We start from the raw sequence: 25,503 nt of genomic DNA, 5'->3' as shown, positions 1-25,503 counted from the left end.
TTATGAGCTTTTCAGCACTTACAAAATGTATGGGAAAAATGGCCGCTTGGATGGTTGTTTTGGCTCTGTTGAATACGGTTGATTTAGTTGCATATTTTAAAGTGATCCTGTTTGTTGATGTACTGAAATATTTCAATAAAACCTCCTAAAACATTCAAATGTTTACTAATTTATTGGAAAAACAGCACATTGGGAAAAGATGTTTGCTAACTGTTTGTTTAGGCTATCACCAACAATGTTTTTTGTGCCATTACTCTTACATGTTTTTGTAATAACAGAAATTCTGGCAGGTCCTGGGGTTGAGGGTAGGACAAGAGGACCTTCACGTTGACACATACAGCCCGAGACAGAAATAGAAACACATGGTCATGATAGGGTTAGGACATGTCATTCTGAGAACCACCAGCATCTTTCACCCTGTCTTCTGGCCCCAAGCCATCCACAATAATTAGAAAAGACAGGCTAATAAGTCAAATTGATAAGGAAGTAAGTGAACTGTGATACACCCTGTATGTGAGTTAAGACAATCGAGTTTGACCACCTCTATTAACCAACACTTTATATTCCACAATTTGAGTGATTGACCCCTGTTGCTATAACACTGTCATTTTGTTATGGTGAGAAATGAAATAAAAAGTATTATGGGATTTAATCATTACTGTGTTGAAGAGTTGATGAAAGGCAGTGTCATAATGAAAGAATGAAGCCATGTTTCATCATTCTGTCAACGCTGCACTTCAAATCAACATAAAATTTGCACATACTGCCCTCATGTGGTAACATTAGTACTACATTTAGAGTTCCATTTCAAAATCAAAACACAGCCATTTTTAAACCTATACTGCAGATGTGTATGCAAAGGTAGTATGCAAAACAAAAACATTACATGCAATATTTCATTAAATTTGTATAATGATATAAATAACGTAATAAATGATGGCAACCACAAAACTGCCACAATGCACCCGAGAAAACATATGCTTTATTCTGTCTTGACTTCTCATACTTCTGCCCTCACATACAAGACATTTTATTTTCAGACAAAACAGACACACTCCATCACTTCATATCATATCATATAGTTCAATGTACCACATACTACTGAACTACAAGATCTTGAGACATTATAGTGATGGCCACTAAATGCAAGAGTCTAATTAATCTAAAACACAACTGTTCTTGAATTAACTGCCAAGAGACCGAAGTGATGCTGCTCATTTAGAAACAACCTCTAAAGCAGTAATGAAATTATATCACACTAGTTTACAACAATGTTAATAGACACTATCTTCAACTGCAGGCATATGGGCGTGCAGGTTTTTGTTCCAGACCTGATTAAACTACAGGCATATGGGGCATGCAGGCTTTTGTTCCAGACCTGATTAAACAAATCAAGGTCTTGAACAGACAACACATTTTAATAGATGAGTTAGTGCTGGAACCAAAGCCTGCACAGGCTGTTACTCTTTAGAACCAGGGTTGATGACTGCTGAGTTTCGCTGGTCAGTCCCATCCAGCCTTGAGTTCCTCCTCCACCTTGTGGTCCCCCTTGGATCCTTCCATGCAGGGTGGGCTCTTGGCTATACTGGGGTTGCTGCCCCACTGCTGGGGTGTCTTGGCCTGGATGGCCGGTGCGTGGATACAGGTCTTCAGCTCCTTGGCTAGGGTCTCATTGAGAAGGAGGTGGCGCTGTAGCTGGGAGAGGCAGTCGAATCTGGGCTGACCACCAGGACTGAGAAGTGGGACTCGGATCCAGGGGGCACGGCGTGCATGTGGCTCTCGTTGTGGACTTCCAGGGGTTCTGGCTCCAGCTGCTGGGTGAGCTTGGTCCGTATGGCCCCCTCCATGGGCAGGTTGGGATCAGGAGCCATGTGGGGTCTGAAGTGGGCTAAGGGCCATGGTGAAGGCGTGGGTGGTGGAGATTGGACGAGCATTGCTGAGAACACTGGGCACCATTCAGAGGATTTGGGGCAGGCGATGACTGTAGTCAGCTTGCAATGAAGAAGTGGTCTGGTGTTCCCTCTTCAGGTTCAGAAGTTACACTCTTAGGAGAAAAGGGTGCTATCTACAACATAAAAGGGTTCTTATCAACATATCAACATATCAAGACTGTTTCAAGGACAGCTTTTTTCCATCTACGTAACATTGCAAAAATCAGAAACATTCTGTCCAAAAATGATGCAGAAAAATGTATCCATGCTTTTGCCACTTCTAGGTTAGACTATTGCAATGCTCTACTTTCCGGCTATCCGGATAAAGCACTAAAATAACTTATATTAGTGCTAAACACGGCTGCTAGAAAAAATATATTTGATCATATTACTCCAATGCTAGCCTCTCTACACTGGCATCCTGTTAAGGCAAGGGCTGATTTCAAGGATTTACTGCTAACCTACAAAGCATTACACGGGCTTTACCTATCTTCCCGATTTGGTCCTGCTACACGGGCTTGCTCCTACCTATCTTTCCGATTTGGTCCTGCTGTACATACCTACACGTACGCTATGGTCACTAGAGGTTGACCGATTATGATTTTTCAACGCCAATACCGGTACCGATTATTGGAGGACCAAACAAGCCAATACCGATTAAATCAGACAATTTTTACAATTTATTTGTAATAATGACAATTGCAACAATACTAAATGAACACTTTTCTTTTACCTTAATACAATACATCAATAAAATAAATTTAGCCTCAAATAAATAATGAAACATGTTCAGTTTGGTTTAAATAATGCAAAAACAAAGTGTTGGAGAAGAAAGTAAAAGAGGAATATGTGCCATGTAAAAAAACTAACGTTTAAGTTCCTTGCTCAGAACATGAGAACATGAAAGCTGGTGGTTCCTTTTAACATGAGTCTTCAATATTCCCAGGTAAGAGGTTTTAGGTTGTAGTTATTATGGGAATTATAGGACTATTTCTCTCTATACCATTTGTATTTCATATACCTTTGACTACTGGATATTCTTATAGTCAATTTATTATTGCCAGTGTAACAGTATAGCTGTCGTCCCTCTCCTCGCCCCTACCTGGGCTCAAACCAGGGACACATCGACAACAGCCACCCTCAAAGCATCGTTACCCATCGCTCTACAAAAGCCACAGCCCTTGCTGAGCAGGGAGAACAACTCAGTTCTCAGAGCGAGTGACGTTTGAAACTCTATTAGCGCGCACCCCGCTAACTAGCTAGTCATTTCACATCGGTTACACCAGCCTAATCTTGGGAGTTGATAGGCTTGAAGTCATAAACAGCTCAATGCTTGAAGCATTGCAAAGAGCTGCTGGCAAATGCACGAAAGTGCTGTTTGAATGAATGCTTACGAGCCTGCTGCTGCCTACCATCGCTCAGTTAGACTGCTCTATCAAATATCAAATCATAGACTTAATTATAACGTAATAACACAGAGAAATACGAGCCTTTGGTCATTGATATGGTAAACTATCATTTCAAAAACAAAATGTTTATTCTTTCAGTGAAATACGGAACCGTTCCGTATTTTATCTAACGGGTGGCATCCCTAAGTCTAAGAAATTCATGTTAGCAGGCAATATTAACTAAATATGCAGGTTTAAAAATATATACTTGTTTATTAATTTTAAAGAAAGGCATTGATGTTTCTGGTTAGGTTTGGTGCAACGACTAAATCATCACCCGTTTGGTGAAGTAGGCTGTGATTCGATAAGAAATTAACAGTCACCGCATCGATTATATGCAACGCAGGACACGCTAGATTAACTAGTAATATCAACCATGTGTAGTTAAATAGTGATTATGTTAAGATTGATTGTTTTTTATAAGATAAGATTAATGCTAGCTAGCAACTTACCTTGGCTTCTTGCTGCCCTCGCATAACAGGTAGTCAGCCTGCCGTGCAGGCTCCTCGTGGAGTGCAATGTAAGGCAGGTGGTTAGAGCGTTGAACTAGTAACCAGAAGGTTGCAAAAACGAATCCCCAAGCTGACAAGGTAAAAATCTGTCATTCCGCCCCTGAACACCGTTCTAGGCCTTCATTGAAAATAAGAATGTGTTCTTAACTGACTTGCCTAGATAAGTAAAGGTGTAAAAAATGTTTGTTTTTTTACAAACAGCTGGAGGCAGGGCAAACAGCTGGAGGCAGGGCTTTCTTCTATAGAGCTCCATTTTTATGGAATGGTCTGCCTACCCATGTGAAAGACGCAGACTCTGTCTCAACCTTTAAGTCTTTATTGAAGACTCATCTCTTCAGTAGGTCCTATGATTGAGTGTAGTCTGGCCCAGGAGTGTGAAGGTGAACGGAAAGGCACTGGAGCAACTAACTGGCCTTGCTGGCTCTGCCTGGCCGTTTCTCCTCTCTCCACTGGGATTCTCTGCCTCTAACCCTATTACAGGGGCTGAGTCACTGGCTTACTGGTGCTCTTCCCTGGGAAGGGTGCGTGATTTGAGTGAACTGAGTCACTGACGTGATCTCCTGTCTTGTCCAGTGTCCTGTGAATTTAAGTATGCTCTTGCTAATTCTCTCTCGCTTTCTCTTTCTTTCTTTCTTTCTTTCTTTCTTTCTTTCTTTCTTTCTTTATCTCAGAGGACCTGAGCCCTAGAACCTTGCCTCAGGACTACCTGGCCTGATGACTCCTTGCAGTCCCCAGTCCACCTGGCTGTGCTGCTGCTCCAGTTTCAACTGTTCTGCCTGCGGCTATAGAACCCTGACCTGTTCACCGGACGTGCTACCTGTCCCATACCTGCTGTTTTCAACTCACTAGAGACAGCAGGAGCGGTAGAGATACTCTGAATGATCGGCTATGAAAAGCCAACTGACATTTACTCCTGAGGTGCTGACCTGTTGCACCCTCGACAACCACTGTGATTGTTACTATTTGACCCTGTTGGTCATCTATGAACATTTGAACATCTTGGCCATGTTCTGTTATAATCTCCACCCGGCACAGCCAGAAGAGGACTGGCCACCTCTCATAGCCTGGTTCCTCTCTAGGTTTCTTCCTAGGTTCTGGCCTTTCTAGGGAGTTTTTCCTAGCCACCGTGCTTCTACACCTGCATTGCTTGCTGTTGGGAGTTTTAGGCTGAGTTTCTGTACAGCACTTTGTGACATCAGCTGATGTAATAAGGGCTTTATAAATACATTTGATTGATTGATTCTCCTATGGGGACAGCCGAATAACCCTTTTGGAACAAATAACCCTTTTGGAACCGTTTTTGTGTGTAGCTTGCATCCAGTAGCTTGCTATCTGCTGCTAAGCCAGCTATTTTACAGCAGACTCTGCTTTACATAGTTACAGTATCTGTTACCTATAGCTTCAACATCTGTTCTTTAATACATGAAAATGCAATGCTGCCAATTGACGTGGGCTAATTTCTTTCACAACATACTACGACTAGCTACGTTTGCCTTCTAACGTTATCTAACTGGTGAGCTAGCTACTTGCAGTACATTGACTGCATTTCATAGCCTCAAATAGTACCGTAGCTAGTTAGGGTTGTTATTAATAAATTATCAAAGCTATAATAACCCAAAGCGAGTTGTAATAAATGTATTTGCAACCTACCTTTTCACAGCGTCCTCAGTTATCCAACGTACCCAGGAAGTGCCGTCTTGTGACTTTGTAGTCTTTGTAGACGACCTGGGACTCATATTTGCAGCAGTAAATTGTAGTCTTTGTAGGCTAGTAAATCTAGTACTGGTGGAGGTTTGATGCAAAGTACATTTTTTCTCAATGAGCTATTGTGCCTGTTGGTGAAATTACATTGAACCAACGTGGAATAAGACATTGGATTGACATCTGTGGCCAGTGGGATTCTGTTCTGACCCCTAGGCACAAAAGTCAAGAAATCAATTTGATCATTGATGATCAATTCGGTAAATTATATAATTACAAGGGTTTCATCATTAGGACAGTAGTTTATTTTTCTTTGCTATCCATTGCAGTTCTGAAAAGGTAAATAAATAAACAATGACAAAATATAAGAAAAAATCTCACACACAAACTTTATAACAGAATCATGACGTTGTAACATTTAAGTATTCTTCATAACCAGTAGTATTTATTTTGATGTATTTACTTATATTCCATTTTCATTTACAAAATACAGTAAATCGAAGACACCATACAATAGTACTCTGTCATTTACACTTCAGTTTTTTTGTCCTTTGTATTTTTTTATGGTTCCACATGTATACCGTATTGTAATTTCTAATATTATGATCTATACTTACATACAAACAACTACAGATTCTACAGCACAGTACTATGACAGTGATAAATTCTCTGTTACATGTAATTAATTGCAATGTTTTCTTATTGACAAAAGCCTCCAAAGACCTAGGGGTAGTTTTAGAAGTGAATATAAGCCATTCAGTCCCATTTAGTAGAAGCCAACACACAGCATTTCAGTGGAAAAGGCCCAGCATATAATGTGCTTAATTTCCCAATAGTGTTTTGGGGAGAGATAAAAGACAAACAATCTAACACTTATTGCTATAATTACGTTTTTGCACTCATGATTGACCGTTGACCGAGCAACAAGTTAAGAATACAAAAAAAACATGTAACAGAATTTAAAATATGCAACTACAGGTACTAGAAACAATCTGGACTTAAAATATCCTGAACTGGTTCACTGAGAGAGTAAATAGATAGTTAAGCATTTCACAGCGTTCCATGTCGTACTATACAACATTAATATTGACATCCTTGTTTATCATTTCATGGGCGGTATAATTATGACAACATAGAGATAGGATATGGAAACACAGATCAGACACATGCTGCAATGCTGATGCTGATTCTTCAATAACAAATGGAATCTTTTAAGATTACTGCAATTCTTAGAGGAATTGTGAATAAATGTACTTTCCGACAGACTGGCCATCCACGTCCCAAATCAGTTCATAAAAACTGCTCCCCCTACCACAGGAATATTTTCAAGGGGTCAAAAGTTATAAAGAGCTATAATATTTATTAATGATCGATGTTATATTTTAGTTATTTTAATTTACATATTTAAATCTATATTCCAGTTTCTTTATGACATAGTATAAACTTAAGACATACAAAAATATTTGGCAATAATCAATGAGAGAAGTTACTCATGGCACACTTATAGATCAGCAGTCACTAAACCATCAGTGAATGGTTTGGATGTGCAGACTAATGCATGTCGATTTTGAGGAATGTGGTAACGGCTTGAAGTTCCTATATAGATTAAGGGGTCATACACTGAACATAAGATATGCTAGTTTATGGTAATGTAAACATAAAGTAAAGTGAGAGGTTGCTATGTCAATAAATAGTCAACTGCGACTACTGTAAATCAATGTATACTGATTATTTTGTGTGCGGTTCACAACTGCATGCGTGACTCATTTGGTACCAATGAATCATTTGGCTACTGTCTTAAATTGGTCGCTTGGAAGCAGTTATTGTTCTTGACCTTCTGTTTCCCTTCATGTGCTACTGATATATTTTATGTCTCAAAGGTTTTGGTCTTTTCAAGAATGCAAGGCATTAACAACTGTGCATGTACAGCTAAGTACATTTAGTGCAATGGATTGGTCTTTATCTAGAATGCTGTTAAGTCTACATATGGCTGCTATCCTAAAAAATGGCAGTTTATGATCATTTCCTTTGTTGCTGAATCAGTGCTTTGTTGCTTTTCTGAGTTTGTTTCTTTGTAACATGCAATTGTGAACATACCACACTTGATCAATGTGCTTGCTATAAGGGGAATGTGAAACGTTGTTTGGTACCAAACCAATGTTCAGGAAATCTATGGATCAGATATCCCATGAGGACACTGCCCTTAGCAGAGTGTTTAGTCCTAGTCTATCATGTACGATTAATAACCTCAGCGGAGGTGTGTAACATGTTAAATGTACCCATATAGCATGATGTTCTAAGCTTCAAGGGTGGAAATCAAAGGAAAGTTATACTACTTCTATTTCAATGCTCGGTGAAATGTTTCCCATAAGCATCCAATAATGTTCCCCATCTCATCGAGGTTTAATTGTCGTTTTGATCATCCGATCAATAAAGCAGCTTTTACTTGTATCGCCACATCAGTTAATCATACTCCAAGTATCGAATAAAACAACTAATAAACAAGCTATCAAGAATCCACAAAAAAACACATCAATATTGCAGGTCAAAGTTCAATATTGCACAGGCAAACAAGCAGTCTCACACCCATATCAAAATAATTAATAAAATATGGGCTATGATGTACATGATAGTATTTAATGACAGTGCATATATGTCCTTACCACTATAGTCTCTTTTGAAACACATTGCACCCAAAAGTAAATATATCTTAAATAAATAAATATTAAATATATCTTAATATCTTTCAAACTCAAAATAAATATCAAATGGAATCTACTGAAAATATTGTTGCAATGTTTCAGGGAAGTTTACTACATCCTTTCCATATCTTTGTGTCTTATTTTCAACTTCATTATTTTGAGGATTTTCGCTCCACTTTGAACATCTAGTTCCTGTTTCACAATATCACAAAAAATGAAAACGTATGTTTCAGTTGTGCACATTAAAGTGGTTTGATGGGTTTAAGGGTTGCGAGAATGTTCCTGAAATCCAAGGTCAATGTTAGAACAGGCAAATGATATCATAGGCAGTGTGATTTCTCTCGTGAAAAGGACATGGATTCAGCATCTAACATCTGACTTATTGATCTACAGTAACATGATACATTTCAATGCCATTTTCGTATTGTGTTCTATCTTTCTGGAAAATTGTCCACGAATTCACTTATGCATACCACTTTCCAAAAACACATCTTCTAAGAGCAAAACATAAAACCTATGACAGATGGAACAAAGAAGGCATTTGTTACTACAGGATACATGAAGCAAGAACGACGCTTGAACTGTGGGCTTTTAAACGTTTGTTTAAAACGTGACAATAATAATAACTATTGTAACAAATTGTGACAACAGTCCTATTTGCATTAGCAAACATTTGTGCTTTAAATGTGGAATGTTTGAACAAAAGTGCTGTTCTAAAATGTACATGGCGAACAATGTGGGCTGAACAAATTTCAACATGGTCAGAAATGGAGATTTGAAGGATTGATTTGAGCAGCCGTTTATGATTGATTGAGATAGAGCGGCTAGAAAGAATGTTTTAAAGGGAAAAAGCTCAACAGATCACGTTTGTCAACAGTCTCATTCAAACCATAATGAAAAGTCAACCTGGAATGTTCTAAAACCTATAAAATGGCAGTTATTTTGTACATAAAATAAACACAAGACCTTGGAAGGTATGAAAATGAGGAGGCCTTGGTTTAACTGAATGTTTTGGTTTACCCATTAAGTCAAAAATGGTTCAAATCAAGGCATAACGTATCATTTATGACTGACGTTCTACCATAGCAATGTAGACACATGTAGATGGGAAGTGAGCTGAGCTTATCAGAGAAATTGGTGTGAATATAGATTGGATGGCTAGTGGTCATTTCTATTACGGGCTATTGGCATGGCTCATAAACTAGACCCCATGTCCCTACCCCATAACCCCAGTACTCTGTCTTCATTTTGGGGACATGCATCTAAACTACCTCCTCAACCCTCATAAACACATACACTCAGTGATTAAGATTGCACTGAACAAGGATTCAAGTTGGAACAGCTTCTGTTGGTCTAGGGGCATAGTTTGGTTGCACTTCCCTTTCTCTACCAACTCACAGCCTATTCATAGGGATCAATGTCAAGCATCGGCAGCACAGTTCCACAGATCTTAGTAGTATAGAGATGTGTCTATCTAAACAGTACATCCAATATCAGGCAATTCACAATATTTACAGCTTAGTAGATCTGTGCAGCATCTGCATTGAACTAATTCCTGTGAAAAGGCTCTGACTTCAATGGGGCGTACAGGGCAGAGTTTAGGGGTTTCTTGGGCTACTTGTTGTTCACAGTGTGGCTTACTCATTCTGACCCCCCATGTCGCCCCCTAGGGGTGTGGCCACACTATTGCAGCACTTGGCCCCGCGTCTCCGGCAGCTTGAACGCCAGGAAGCTGCCCGCTGCAAGCGCCCCGGAGGCGAACAGGATGGGCACAGCCTTGGTAATGCCCACGAAAGAGGTGAAGATGCTGATGCCCAACACGGCTGCCAGCTTACAGAGGGCGTTTAGAAAGCCAAACGCTGTGCATCTGGGAGGAGAGAGGAAGATCAGTCAGTTCCCTAATGACCTCTATTCAAACAGTCTCAGATTGAACTCATAATGTAACACCTGCAGGAGGACTGTTCAGCCAGATGGGCAGCACTACTACCCTTTCTGAAATTGGAAAATAATATATATATATAAAATATATATAATATATATATATAATATGCCATTTAGCTGACGCTTTTATCCAAAGCGACTTACAGTCATGTGTGCATACATTCTACGTATGGGTGGTCCCGGGAATCGAACCCACTACCCTGGCGTTACAAGCGCCATGCTCTACCAACTGAGCCACAGAAGGACCATAATATTTAATCATGGTCCGATATTATTAAGCAAAAAGGCATGAGGGGGTGTGGTAAATTGGCCATTTACCGCAAACCCCCAAGGTACCTTAATTGCTATTATAAACTGGTTACCGACGTAATTAGAGCAGTACAAATAAATGTTTTGTCATACCCATGGTATACGGTCTGATATACCACGGCTGTCAGCCAATCAGCATTCAGGGCTCGAACCCCGGTGATAATAATGAACAGCCAGTCTGCTATGATGAGATCTCAGAGTTTTGAAATGGCCAGAAATGTTTCAGTCAACCCAGTTTACTGGGATATACAGATTTTTTTTTTTTTAGTATATGTTGGTTGAGGCAGTGCAGTGTTCACTCAGCCATTGGGTGGCAGTAAGGATTCCCACCCAGTTTCACGCACCACTACCACCAATTCTCTTACACAGTACTACAACCTCCATTTTCCTCCATCTAGTGTAACCAATCACATCAAGGCACCACTTTTGCCACCCTGGAAACTACAACCTTCCACAATGCCAAGGTTTTGGTGTGGCTCTCTGGTTGGCGTTTCCTACCTCTTGTCAGAGGGGTAAAGCTCCACCGTCAGCACGTCCAGGGCATTCCAGGAGGCGATGCTGATGCCCCCAAACAGACAGAGCAGAGCGATCATGGCCGACTCGCTGTTGCCAAACGACAGGAAGAAACAGCTGACACAAGAGATAACACTTGAGCCCGCTGAAGAGTGAGAGGAGGGAAAGAGATGGGGAGGGAGGGAAAGGGAGGGAGATAGAGGGTAAGGAGGGGTTGAGAGAGAAAGAGAGAGAGAGAGAGAGAGAGAGAGAGAGAGAGGGAGAGAGAGAGAGAGAGAGAGAGAGAGAGAGAGAGAGAGAGAAGAAGAGAAGGAAAATGAGTGAATCTATGAATATGTCATCTAATATGCCTGCTATTTTTGCTGAATCCATTTTGGCCATTGTGAGACAGAAAATTCTGCCCAATCTACCATAGATTAAGCAGACTACATTTTGTTTTCTTAAGGTTGTCGAAGACATGCACCAACAGTACAGTGCAAAATCAGATGACACCATTGTAGCCGCGACGACACTGTCGCCTCTCCTCGCTCTATTACCCAGCATCCTCAGCCGTCCGATCTTGTCCATGAGCAGCGCCGACACGATGTTGCCGGGCAACACGGCCAGGGTGCCCAGGAAGCTGACAAAGTATATCATGTAGGCACTGTTCTCGTCGCTGAAGTCGCTAAGCATGCAGCCCTCCTTGTTGTGCAGGAAGGTGCTGTTGACCAGTTTGCTGTTGATCAGCCTGTACTTGAACAGATCTGTTGGGGAGGGGGGGTGGAGGGGGTATTGACGAGAATTGTGGTTAATTCGATTCAATGTAGGGATAGACTTTAATGCATTCTGTACTGCTGGTATCTTTAATGTCAGCTGAGATCAGCTGAGATGATGCTATTGTGTTCATATGAGATATATGAACACAATACCATAAACTACAGTCATTCCAATGGATGAATGACAGAATATGAACTGGGGCGTAAGGTTTGCATATATAGGGCATAGTCAATGAGTTACAAAAAAAATACATTCATAATACTGAATTCTTTATTCTGCTGTACATGAGAGACCGGTGTGTCCATACTGTCCAAGCCTAACCTCTGACCTCCAACCTCTAGGTTTTGCTGTGCTGTACTTCTCAGTATAAATCCATCATGTGGTTGGTCCCATAGTGGGTTAACATCCTGCACTATGGCAACAATCTAGCAGCTTCTAGCTCTTAGTGGGAAAGCACAGGGGGATTAAGCATTAAAGCAGTAGTAGTGAAATGGCTTTTTAATTCAAATGCAAATGAGTAGCTCCTGCATGGCACTGATAGCAGCAGAGTGATTGCTTGACTAGCCTAATGACGGACAAACACCTAACAGAACGAGAGGGAGGCGTTTAGATAGTCACTATTGTACTGCTCTGATAACATCTTGAGAGAGACAGAGAAAGAGAGAGCGAGAGAGACTAAGCCATTGTGGGCTTGTGTTTTGCTGATAATAGGTTTCCATCGTTGTAATGCCAGAGATGAAATTGGATTCTGCCGATGGATCGAGAGGACTTCAAGCTCATCAATATTACCCATATTTTGGCATCAGCCATACAGATGAATCATCTTCTTGTGCAGGCTGCTTTTTGTTCTGGAAAAATCTATCATTCACTTTGAGATGACTGACAGTTATGTCATTTGCAGGCTGAAGTAAAATAGCATTGGGGCTGTGTTGCTAGGATACCTCGCTCTGTCTGCATTGCCTCATTATGTTACAGAGCCAGGGAGTAGAGTGATGGTAATTGAGCCATTTTGTCTTGTATGAAGAATATAATTGGAGCTGATTCTCTGCTCTGTTTCTGGCTCTGTTTCTGTAAGAGAGGTTTAACACCTTAGCAAGAAATGCATAAGACCTATATGAACAATATATGACATGTTTATCTCCTTAGACAACAATATGGCATACAATTGTATTCTATCTGTCAATCAAACACAGAAGCCACTAACACAATTGAGATTACAATACTTAGATGAGTTAATGAAGGGCAAACCCCTTATAAGCAAAACAAGACATTCACAACTTATAAACACTGATACAACACTCATCAGTAGAGAGTTGAAAACAACCAACCTGTGTTGTAGAAGAGGGTGGCGATGAAGGTGCAGTTCTTGAAGAAGGTGTTGCTGGAGGTGATGTCTTCAAAGTAGCACTCCTCAAACAGAGAATCCTCGAACACCATAGACTTCATCTTCAGATTCATAAACCTGTCAGAGACAGAGGGGGAGAGGGAGAGAATCAGAGAGAGAGAGAGAGAGAGAGAGAGAGAGAGAGAGAGAGAGAGAGAGAGAGAGAGAGAGAGAGAGAGAGAGAGAGAGAGAGAGAGAGAGAGAGAGAGAGAGAGAGAGATAGATAAAGAGTTTGTTTTAACATTAGAAGGACTGATTGACCCTTGACCTGTATGAATGGCTTGGTACCCTGCTGTGTTCCCATGACAACGCTGGTGAGGGAAGAGGGAAAGGGGGACCTACTTGTTGTTGAAGTACTCTCCGTTGCGGTGCACCTGGTTCTCCAGGGTGAAGTTGAAGGTGACGTGCTCCACCTTCTCCTTGATGAAGACCTTGGTGCGCGAGGAGTACTCCTGCTTCTGGAGATACTTGATCATGTCAGGGAACCACACCGTCAGCCCATAGTAACTGAGGGAGAGAAGGGAGATGGATGTTAAGACAGACGTAGGGATCATGATGATCAACTTAACATAATCCACTTAGAAGGGATAGGACACGAACTACATCATCAATATCAGTAATGTCAAACTACATTTTCACTTGAGTCAGACACAATCAAATCAAAGTTTATTGGTCACGTACACACATATGCAGGTGTTATAGCAGGTGCAGTGAAATGCTTATGTTTCTAGCTCCAACAGTGCAGCAGAATGCCTCGCAAATACAATACTAATACACAAATAATAAAAAAAATTGAAACAAGAAGTTAAGTTAGTTTATTATACCTGTAGTTCATTCAATGCGAACGTGACTTTGGCTGTAAATGACCTGAAAAAAGTGACTTTACCTGAACGACATAGAGAACCACACAGCCATCATCATGAGAGTGGTGCGGCGGTACTCAGGAGAGAATATGGCCAGGAAGTTGCTCCACACCTACAGGGAGGTTCACACACACACACACGCGCGCGTGCACACACACAAACGGACAAACACACGCAAACAATATATCTCAAAGGAAATCTCTCTACAATCTACAATAGCAATAAATAAACATAAAGTTCCATGTTCCACACAAGCCAACTGTAATATAATAATAATAATATATGCCATTTAGCTGACGCTTTTATCCAAAGCGACTTACAGTCATGTGTGCATACATAGCCCGGGAATCGTAAACAAGCACCATGCTCTACCAACTGAGCTGAACATAGCTAGTAAACACAGCTAGTGAACATAGCTAGTAAACATAGCTAGTAAACACAGCTAGTAAACACAGCTAGTAAACACAGCTAGTAAACACAGCTAGTGAACATAGCTAGTAAACACAGCTAGTAAACACAGCTCGTAAACACAGCTAGTGAACAAAGCTAGTAAACACAGCTAGTAAACACAGCTAGTAAACACAGCTAGTAAACATAGCTAGGTAATCTCTGCACACAGGCACTCTATAAACAACGGGGGCTCATATACAAACAATCGTTCCAGTCTCTCATTCTGTAGTTAACTTCTTGGATATAGGGGGCGCTCTTTTAATTTATGGATAATAAAACGTTCCCATTTTAAACAAGATATTTTGTCACGAAAAGATGCTCGACTATGCATATAATTGACAGCTTTGGAAAGAAAACACTCTGACGTTTCCAAAACTGCAAAGATATTATCTGTGAGTGCCACAGAACTGATGCTACAGGCGAAACCAAGATGAAACTTCAAACAGGAAATGCAGAATCTGAGGCTCTGTTTTCCATTGTCTCCTTATATGGCTGTGAATGTGCCCTGAACGAGCCTATGCTTTCTGCCATTTGCCCAAGGTGTCTGCAGCATTGTGACGTATTTGTATCATTGGAAGATTGGCCATAAGAGACTACATTTACCAGGTGTCCGCCCGGTGTCCTTTGTCGAAATTGGTGTGTAATCTCCAAGCTGCACGCATTCATCCATGTGATTCAGGGGAGAGAGGAGACTTCCACGAACGATATATCATCGAAGAGATATGTGAAAAACACCTTGAGGATTGATTCTAAACAACGTTTACCATGTTTCAATCAATATTATGGAGTTAATTTGGGAAAAAGTTTGGCGTTTTGATGACTGAATTTTCGTTTTTTTTTGGTAGCCAAACGTGATGTACAAAACGGAGCGATTTCTCCTACACAAAGAATCTTTTTCTGAACATTTGTTATCTAACTGAGAGTCTCCTCATTGAAAACATCCAAAGTTCTTCAAAGGTAAATGATTTTATTTGAATGCTTTTCTTGTTTTTGTGAAAATGTTGCCCGCTCAATGCTAATGCTAAATGCTACGCTAGCTATCAATACTGTTACACAAATGCTTGTTATGGTTGAAATGCATATTTTGAAAATCTGAGATTACAGTGTTGTTAACAAAAGGCTAAGCTTGAGAGCTAGCATATTTATTTCATTTCATTTGCAATTTTCATGAATAGTTAACGTTGTGTTATGCTAATGAGCTGCGGGGATAATTACACTCCTGGATACAGGTTTTTTTCGTAGCTAAACGTGATGAACAAAACGGAGCGATTTGTCCTAAACAAATAATATTTTTGGAAAAACGGAACATTTGCTATCTAACTGAGAGTCTCCTCATTGAAAACATCTGAAGTTCTTCAAAGGTAAATGATTTTATTTGAATGCTTTTCTTGTTTTTGTGAAAATGTTGCATGCTGAATGCTACGCTAAATGCTACGCTAGCTATCAATAATCTTATACAAATGCTTGTTTTGCTATGGTTGAAAAGCATATTTTGAAAATCTGAGATGACAGTGTTGTTAACAAAAGGCTAAGCTTGAGAGCTAGCATATTTATTTCATTTCATTTGCGATTTTCATGAATAGTTAACGTTGCGTTATGGTAATGAGCTTGAGGCTGTATTCACGGTCCCGGATCCGGGATGGCTAGAATCAAGAGGTTAAGAGCATATAAACATGAACCTTCTCTGTTCTCTTTGATAGTAATAGCAGTGGTGATTGTCTATCAGAGAGGTATGTGAGACTATAGGCGGAAAGTAGCCTAGCGGTTAGAGCGTTGGGCCAGTCACAGAAAGGTCGCTGGTTTGAATACCTGAGCCAACAAGGTGAAAAATCTGTCGATCTGCCATTGATCAAGGTGCTTAACCCTAATTTGCTCCAGGGGAGCTGGACTACTATGGCTGACCCTGTAAACCAACACATTTCACTGCACCTATCTGGTGTATGTGACAATAAAACATGTTTTTTTTTGGTATACAGATACTATTTAGTTTAGCTAGAACATAGCACCTTTTTGTTAGACCAATGATGAGCATTCAAACTGAAGAAGAAGAAGAAGAAGAAGAAGAAGAAGAAGAAGAAGAAGAAGAAGAAGAAGAAGAAGAAGAAGAAGAAGAAGGAAGGATAATCCTCCCATTCTTGTTAAACTATTCACTCAATTTAGCCCCAGTTGACCAAAGATCCTTAGGAGAGCAAGTGAAACATTACAATCGTCTCTGAACAGGTTAAGTTAGAGTATGTTACCTGGTTGAACAGGTTAAGGTAGAGTATGGTACCTGGTTGAACAGGTTATGGTAGAGTATGTTACCTGGTTGAACAGGTTAAGGTAGAGTATGTTACCTGGTTGAACATGTTATTAAGGTAGAGTATGTTACCTGGTTGAACAGGTTATTAAGGTAGAGTATGTTACCTGGTTGAACAGGTTATTAAGGTAGAGTATGTTACCTGGTTGAACAGGTTAAGGTAGAGTATGTTACCTGGTTGAACAGGTTAAGGTAGAGTATGTTACCTGGTTGAACAGGTTAAGGTAGAGTATGTTACCTGGTTGAATAGGTTAAGGTAGAGTATGTTACCTGGTTGAACAGGTTATTAAGGTAGAGTATGTTACCTGGTTTAACAGGTTATTAAGGTAGAGTATGTTACCTGGTTGAACAGGTTATTAAGGTAGAGTATGTTACCTGGTTTAACAGGTTATTAAGGTAGAGTATGTTACCTGGTTGAACAGGTTATTAAGGTAGAGTATGTTACCTGGTTGAACAGGTTATTAAGGTAGAGTATGTTACCTGGTTGAACATGTTATTAAGGTAGAGTATGTTACCTGGTTGAACAGGTTATTAAGGTAGAGTATGTTACCTGGTTGAACAGGTTATTAAGGTAGAGTATGTTACCTGGTTGAACAGGTTATTAAGGTAGAGTATGTTACCTGGTTGAACAGGTTATTAAGGTAGAGTATGTTACCTGGTTGAACAGGTTAAGGTAGAGTGTGTTACCTGGTTGAACAGGTTATTAAGGTCGAGTATGTTACCTGGTTGAACAGGTTAAGGTAGAGTATGTTACCTGGTTGAACAGGTTATTAAGGTAGAGTATGTTACCTGGTTGAACAGGTTAAGGTAGAGTATGTTACCTGGTTGAACAGGTTAAGGTAGAGTATGTTACCTGGTTGAACAGGTTATTAAGGTAGAGTATGTTACCTGGTTGAACAGGTTAAGGTAGAGTATGTTACCTGGTTGAACAGGTTAAGGTAGAGTGTGTTACCTGGTTGAACAGGTTATTAAGGTAGAGTATGTTACCTGGTTGAACAGGTTAAGGTAGAGTATGTTACCTGGTTGAACAGGTTATTAAGGTAGAGTATGTTACCTGGTTGAACAGGTTATTAAGGTAGAGTATGTTACCTGGTTGAACAGGTTATTAAGGTAGAGTATGTTACCTGGTTGAACAGGTTAAGGTAGAGTATGTTACCTGGTTGAACAGGTTATTAAGGTAGAGTATGTTACCTGGTTGAACAGGTTAAGGTAGAGTATGTTACCTGGTTGAACAGGTCAGCCAGCTTCATCCTCCATTTCTGGTGCCAGGCGGTGCCCTCTCCCATGTCCACCAGCTCATCCATCTGCTTAACTGTCTTGATGGTGGTCACCTAGGGGCAACAACACAACTCAGTCACACTAACTTCCTTAACATAATTACTCCCTAAACAAGTTTATTAAAGCTTAATTCAGAGCTTAATTCATCCTCAAATAACTAATAAGTTCAAGCTAATTCAACAAGGCAAGGGTCCTCCTTACTGTAAATGTATGAGACAGGCTGTGTTTGCTCAGAGGCAGGATTTGCTAGATGATTCATGAATATAAAAATGTGCCCTCATTTCTTTTCTGTGAATAAAAGACTGCTTCACTTCATAGACTAGATGTGTCTGATTTGGGTTTTATAGTAGTTTAGGATGGATGTACTGTGTGTGTATGTGTCACTCACAGAGAAGACCCTCTCTGGGTAGCCCTTCGCCCTCATGTTGGTGTCATGGACCTGCTTCAGAATCATCCAAGCCTCATCGTGTTTCCCATTCTACAACAGACAAGACAGACACATTTGTCTAATGAATAGCTAAATAAATAGGAACTCATTATAGTATATTTGTCAGGATAATCAGGATCCCAGCAGCTGTATATTGAAGGTAACTACCGTAGGTGTCATGATATTCAAACACAGCAGTAAGTCCCAAGTTAAACCCAAGATGATAAACGATGCCTTGGGTAGCTACTATGATTTTTTGTTATATTTTCATTGGTGGTTGGTGGACTGACCTCCAGGAAGAAGCGTGGGCTCTCGGGCATTGTGGTGAGGGCAGAGATGGCTGCCACAGAGGGGAAGGCACACACTAACACAAAGACACGCCAGCTGTGGAACTGGTACGCAGAGCCCATCTGGAAACTCCAGCCTGGGACAGGGACATACAGAGGTTGAAGAACTATGGTGCAAGGGTCATACCAGAGAGCAGAATACAGGACGATAAGCATATGCATCCATGTTTGATAGGAGCATAACAAAGAATGTAATGATTGTTTCTGTGTGTATAAACAGTGTGCATTCAATTGTATTTAAATGTACAGAATGTGTAATCCCAACTGACTCACTGATTTGTTGATTGATTCATTGAGTGATTGACTGGTAGGTTGATTGGTTCATTGACATTTCTCACCATAGTGGGGGATGATGGCCCAGGCCATGGCAGAGGCGTAGATGCCACCGATCATCCAGAACATGCAGAGCCAGCTGAGGTGCTCTCCTCTCTTCTCCTGGGCCAGGAACTCAGAATAGTAGGAGAACAGAGAGGAGATGGAGCCAGAGAGAGAGAGAGGAGGGAGAGAGAGAGAGAGAGAGAGAGAGAGAGAGAGAGAGAGAGAGAGAGGGATAAAGCGGGAGGCGAGAGAGAGAGAGAGAGAGAGAGAGAGAGAGAGAGAGAGAGAGAGAGAGAGAGAGAGAGAGAGAGAGAAATAGAGACAGAGAGAAAGAGAGGTAATAAAGTCTCTTCAGGCGATTAAGCCATTTAAATAATCTGTGCCAGCACAATAACATTGTCAACATCAATAATAGATAGGCTTCATACACATTTCATCCAGTTGATTTAACCAAGCTGGGATCGCTTTCAGACTTCCAGCTTTGGGAGTCATTGTAGGGCACATTAATTTTGGCATAATTTACAGTCGGCACTAGTATTTATAGCCGAGTTGTTCTCAGAGGAGAAGGGGTGTGTGACACAGCGTGCTTCCTTACCCCACACCGGAGAGCAGACGGCATAAAAGAAAGGAGCTGTATCCTTGAACGAAGGAGGAGAAGAAGGCAAACACACTGTTGATGGAGAGGGAGATGAGGAGGGTCTGTCGCCGTCCAATCCGGTCGGCCAGGCCGCCCCACAGGAAGGCCCCCACCATCATCCCCAGGTACACAATAAGACCTGAAAGAGGGAGAGAGAGAGAAGGAGAACAAGGGAGAGAGAGAGAAAGGTGAGAGGGAATATAGGGATGGAGGGGGAGAGAGAAGGTTATTAATACCTATTAGGGTTATTATAAAAAAGGGTTCCAAAATGGTTATTTCGCTGTCCCCATAGGAGAACCCTTTTTGGTTCCAGGTAGAACTATTTTGGGGTTCACGTAGAACCCTCTGCGTAAAGGGTTCTACATGGAACTCAAAGAGGTTCTACCTGGAAATAAAAGTGTTCTACCCGGAACGAAAAAGGGGTTTTCAAAGGGTTCTCCTATGGGGACAACCGAAGAACCCCTTTAGATTCTAGATAGCACCTATTCTTCTAAAAGTGTATGGATCATAGAAATAGAATGGATGGAACGGGCGTCCCCATTCAAGTCAATGATGGTGTAATGGGTGGACAGCCTGTCACGACTTCTGCCGAAGTTGTTGCCTCTCCTTGTTCGGGCGGTGCTCGGCGTTCGACGTCACCGGTCTTCTAGCCATCATTGATCCTTTTTTAATTTTCCATTGGTTTTGTCTTGTCTTCCCACACACCTGTTTTCAATCCCATTCATTACCTGTTGTGTATTTAACCCTCTGTTTCCCCTCATGTCTTTGTCAGAGATTGATTTGTTGTCAGTGTAGTGTTATTGTTTGTATAGGTGCGCGTCGGGTCTTCGTACCCATGTTTTGTTTGTTTGTACATTTATTGTTATGGAGCATACTTGTGGAACTTTATTAAAAGACTCCATATTTACACTCCATTTGACTCTCCTGCGCCTGACTTCCCTGCCACCTATTACACCTATGCTTGACACAGCCATTGTGAGCAAATCAGGAAGTAAAAGCAGGAAGTGTACCCATCAATCTCTGACGTGATTTTTTGACTCAACTCAACTGCCATTACAAAAATGAGCCACATCAGTTAGCATCATGTGTATGAACATTCTAAACTCAGCAAAAAAAGAAACATCTTCTCACTGTCAAATGCGTTTGTTTCCCAGCAAACTTAACATGTGTAAATATTTGTAAAGAACATAACAAGATTCAACAACTGAGACATAAACTGAACAACAGACATGTGACTAACAAAAATGGAATAATGTGTCCCTGAACAAAGGGATGGTCAAAATCAAAAGTAACAGTCAGTCTCTGGTGTGGCCACCAGCTGCATTAAGTACTGCAGTGCATCTCCTCCTCATGGACTCCACCAGATTTGCCAGTTCTTGCTGTGAGATGTTACCCCACTCTTCCACCAAGGCACCTGCAAGTTCCCGGACATTTCTGGGGGGAATGACCCTAGTCCTCACCCTCTGATCCAACAGGTCCCAGATGTGCTCAATGGGATTGAGATCCGGGCTCTTCGTTGGCCATGGCAGAACACTGACATTCCTGTCTTGCAGGAAATCAGGCACAGAACGAGCAGTATGGCTGGTGACATTGTCATGCTGGAGGGTCATGTCAGGATGAGCCTGCAGGAAGGGTACCACATGAGGGAGGAGGATGTCTTCCCTTCAACGCACAGTGTTGAGATTGCCTGCAATGACAACAAGCTCAGTCCAATGATGCTGTGCCACACCGCCCCAGACCATGACAGACCCTCCACCGCCAAATCGATCCCGTTCCAGAGTACAGGCCTCGGTGTAATGCTCATTCCTTCGACGATAAATGTGGATCTGACCATCATCCCTGGTGAGACAAAACCGCGACTCATCAGTGAAGAGCACTTTTTGCCAATGCTGTCTGGTCCAGCGACGGTGGGTTGGTGCCCATAGGCAATGTTGTTGCCGGTGATGTCTGGTGAGGACCTGCCTTACAACTGGCCTACAAGCCCTCAGTCCAGCCTCTCTCAGCCTAGAGTCAGTAGAAAGGCCTCTTTAGTGTCCTATGTTTTCATAACTGTGACCTTAATTGCCTACCGTCTGTAAGCTGTTAGTGCCTTAACAACCATTCCACAGGTGCATGTTCATTAATTGTTTATGGTTCATTGAACAATCATGGGAAACATTGTTAAAACCCTTTACAATGAAGATCTGTGAAGTTATTTGGATTATTACGAATTATCTTTGAAAGACAGGGTCCTGAAAAAGGGACTTTTCTTTTTTTGCTCAGTTTACATTACCATGGAAATGATTGCATCACAATACCAGGCAGCCATTGAGTGTGTACCCATGAGTTTGCCAGGCAAATTGCCAGGGTTAGAGGTTCCAAGCATGTTCCTTTCATTGTATTTTATAGTATGGATCAATACATTCATTGACATTTCATTCAGTTTAGCTCTTGATAGAGTTCCAGGCAATCCTTAATCTAGCTAACTAGACAGTCTCATCGGACAGATACACAATTGCTTCTTCTACCACAAAAATGTATTAAAGAATGTTGTATCCTTTAACATTATTACACATCAGGGGACATATGTGTCAAGCGTCTCAGAATACAGGTGTAGGATCTTAATTTGATCGCCCCGTTGCAGGAGAACTTTGCAGGGGGGAAAAACACGTACATTAGAATTTCATTTTCCACTTTAAAAGACTTTCAGACTTGATTTTCCCTTAATTAAAATCTATTAACCCCTACAAAATGTAGATTCATTATAATCCACATAATAATTCACATTTCCTGTTGTGGCAGGAGGCTACAGAAAACGGGTTCAAATTAAGATCCTACACCTGAATGGGTGTTTCATCTATATAGAGTTATAATCTATATTTTTTGCAGCTGTTTATATACCACCACAGTCAGAGGCTGGCACTAAGACAGCATTGAATGGAGCTGTATTCCGCCATAAGCAAACAAGAAACCGCTCACCCAGAGACGGCGCTCCTAGTAGCCGGGGACTTTAATGCAGGGAAACTTAAATCAGTTTTACCAAATTTATATCAGCATGTTAAATGTGCAACCAGGGGGAAAAGAACTCCGGACCACCTATGGACCACCTATGGTCCTTCTGTAGCTCAGTTGGTAGAGCATGGCGCTTGTAACGCCAGGGTAGTGGGTTCGATCCCCGGGACCACCCATACGTAGAATGTATGCACACATGACTGTAAGTCGCTTTGGATAAAAGCGTCTGCTAAATGGCATATATTATTATATTATTATATTATTATATTACAGAGATGCATACAAAGCTCTCCCTCACCCTCCATTTGGCAAATCTGACCATAATTCCATCCTCCTGATTCCTGCTTACAAGCAAAAATTAAAGCAGGAAATACCAGTGACTAGATCAATAAAAAGAAGTGGTCAGATGAAGCAGAAGCTAAGCTACAGGACTGTTTTGCTATCACAGACTGGAATATGTTCCGGGATTCCTCCGACGGCATTGAGGAGAACACCACATCAGTCATTGGCTTGACACAACATTGGTAGGCCTGATCACCGACAACAACGAGACAGCCTATAGCGAGGAGGTCAGAGACCTGGCCGTGTGGTGCCATCACACCAACCTCTCCCTCAGCGTGATCAAGACAAAGGAGATGATTGTGGACTACAGGAAAAAGAGGACTGAGCACACCCCCATTCTCATCGACGGGGCTGCAGTGGAGCAGGTTGAGAGCTTCAAGTTCCTTGGTGTCCACATCACCAACAAACTAACATGGTCCAAGCACCCCATGACAGTTGTGAAGTGCGCACGACAAAAACCTATTCCCCCTAAGGAGACTGAAAAGATTTGGGTCTTCAGATCCTCAAAAGGTTCTACAGCTGCACCATCGAGAACATCCTGACTGGTTACATCACTGCCTGGTATGGCAACTGCTCGGCCTCTGACCGCAAAGGCACGACAGAGGGTAGTGCTAACGGCCCAGTACGGCCCAGTTCCTGCCATCCAGGACCTCTATACCAGGCGGTGTCAGAGGAAGGCCCTAAAAATTGTCAAAGACTCCAGCCACGCTAGTCATAGACTGTTCTCTCTACTACCGCACGGCCAGTGGTACCGGAGCACCAAGTCTAGGTCCAAGAAGCTTTTAAACAGCTTCTTCCCCCAAGACACAAGACTCCTGAACATCTAGTCAAATGGCTACCCAGACTACTTGCAGTGCCCCCCCCCTCTTTACACCACTGCTACTCTCTGATGTCATCTATGCATAGTCACTTTAATAACTCTAACTACATGTATATACTACCTCAAATAACCAGTGCTCCTGCACATTGACTATGTTTCGGTACCCCCCTGTACAGTCGTGGCCAAAAGGTTTGAGTATGACACAAATATTAATTTCCACAATGTTTGCTGCTTCAGTGTCTTTAGATATTTTTGTCAGATGTTACTATGGAATACTGAAGGAATAATGACAAGCATTTCATAAGTGTCAAAGGCTTTTATTGACAATTACATGAAGTTGATGGAAAGAGTCAATATTTGCAGTGTTGACCCTTATTTTTCAAGACCTCTGCAATCCACCCTGGCATGCTGTCAATTAACTTCTGCGCCACAACCTGACTGATGGCAGCACATTCTTGCAAAATCAATGCTTGGAGTTTGTCAGAATTTGTGGGGTTTTGTTTGTCCACCTGCCTCTTGATGATTGACCTCAAGTTCTCAATGGGATTAAGGTCTGGGGAGTTTCCTGGCCATGGACCCAAAATATCGATGTTTTGTTCCCCGAGCCACTTAGTTATCACTTTTGCCTTATGGCAAGGTGCTCCCTCATGCTGGAAAAGGCATTGTTCATCACCAAACTGTTCCTGGATGGTTGGGAGAAGTTGCTCTCGGAGGATGTGTTGGTACCATTCTTTATTCATGGCTGTGTTCTTAGGCAAAATTGTGAGTGAGCCCACTCCCTTGGCTGAGAAGCAACCCCACACATGAATGGTCTCAGGATTCTTTACTGTTGGCATGACACAGGACTGATGGTAGCGCTCACCTTGTCTTCTCTGGACAAGCTTTTTTCCGGATGCCCCAAACAATCGGAAAAGGGGGATTCATCAGAGAAAATGACTTTACCCCAGTCCTCAGCAGTCCAATCCCTGTACATTTTGCAGAATATCAGTCTGTCCCTGATGTTTTTCCTTGAGATAAGTGGCTTCTTTGCTGCCCTTCTTGACACCTGGCCATTCTCCAAAAGTATTCGCCTCACTGTGCGTGCAGATGCACTTACACCTGCCTGCTGCCATTCCTGAGCAAGCTCTGTACTGGTGGTGCCCCGATCCCGCAGCTGAATCTACTTTAGGAGACGGTCCTGGTGCTTGCTGGACTTTCCTGGGCGCCCTGAAGCCTTTTTCACAACAATTGAACCGCTCTCCTTGAAGTTCATGATGATCCGATAAATGGTTGATTTAGGTGCAATCTTACTGGCAGCAATATCCTTGCCTGTGAAGCCCTTTTTGTTCAAAGCAATGATGACGGCACGTGTTTCCTTGCAGGTAACCATGATTGACAGAGGAAGAACAATGATTGCAAACATCACCCTCCTTTTGAAGCTTCCAGTCTGTTATTCGAACTCAATCAGCATGACAGAGTGATCTCCAGCCTTGTCCTCGTCAACACTTACACCTGCGTTAACAAGAGAATCACTGACATGATGTCAGCTGGTCCT

At 41.6% G+C, this 25,503-nt stretch overlaps 1 protein-coding gene and 1 pseudogene across 1 annotated transcript in view; both read right to left on the bottom strand.

Annotated features, from left to right (window-relative positions):
• Window positions 1–962: 962 nt before the first annotated feature.
• Window positions 963–5,567, bottom strand: LOC118367463 (bolA-like protein 1; annotated as a pseudogene).
• Window positions 5,568–6,015: 448 nt separating this feature from the next.
• LOC118367602 (synaptic vesicle glycoprotein 2A-like) overlaps window positions 6,016–25,503 on the bottom strand; it is a 55,459-nt gene continuing 35,971 nt past the window's right edge. The window contains exons 3-13 of the mRNA XM_052494281.1: window positions 19,775–19,955; window positions 19,200–19,351; window positions 18,805–18,938; window positions 18,476–18,565; window positions 18,033–18,140; window positions 14,084–14,172; window positions 13,540–13,704; window positions 13,142–13,275; window positions 11,594–11,800; window positions 11,043–11,202; window positions 6,016–10,161 (exon numbers count right to left, since the gene is read on the bottom strand). Of these exons, the coding sequence (XP_052350241.1) occupies window positions 9,978–10,161; window positions 11,043–11,202; window positions 11,594–11,800; window positions 13,142–13,275; window positions 13,540–13,704; window positions 14,084–14,172; window positions 18,033–18,140; window positions 18,476–18,565; window positions 18,805–18,938; window positions 19,200–19,351; window positions 19,775–19,955 (1,604 nt within the window). The 3' untranslated portion in view covers window positions 6,016–9,977. The remainder of the gene's footprint in view (window positions 10,162–11,042; window positions 11,203–11,593; window positions 11,801–13,141; window positions 13,276–13,539; window positions 13,705–14,083; window positions 14,173–18,032; window positions 18,141–18,475; window positions 18,566–18,804; window positions 18,939–19,199; window positions 19,352–19,774; window positions 19,956–25,503) is intronic.

The sequence above is a fragment of the Oncorhynchus keta genome, chromosome 34, assembly GCF_023373465.1.
Source record: "Oncorhynchus keta strain PuntledgeMale-10-30-2019 chromosome 34, Oket_V2, whole genome shotgun sequence".
Taxonomy (NCBI): domain Eukaryota; kingdom Metazoa; phylum Chordata; class Actinopteri; order Salmoniformes; family Salmonidae; genus Oncorhynchus; species Oncorhynchus keta.
Note: the sequence above shows the minus strand (reverse complement) of the source record. Positions and strands in the feature narration are given on the sequence as shown.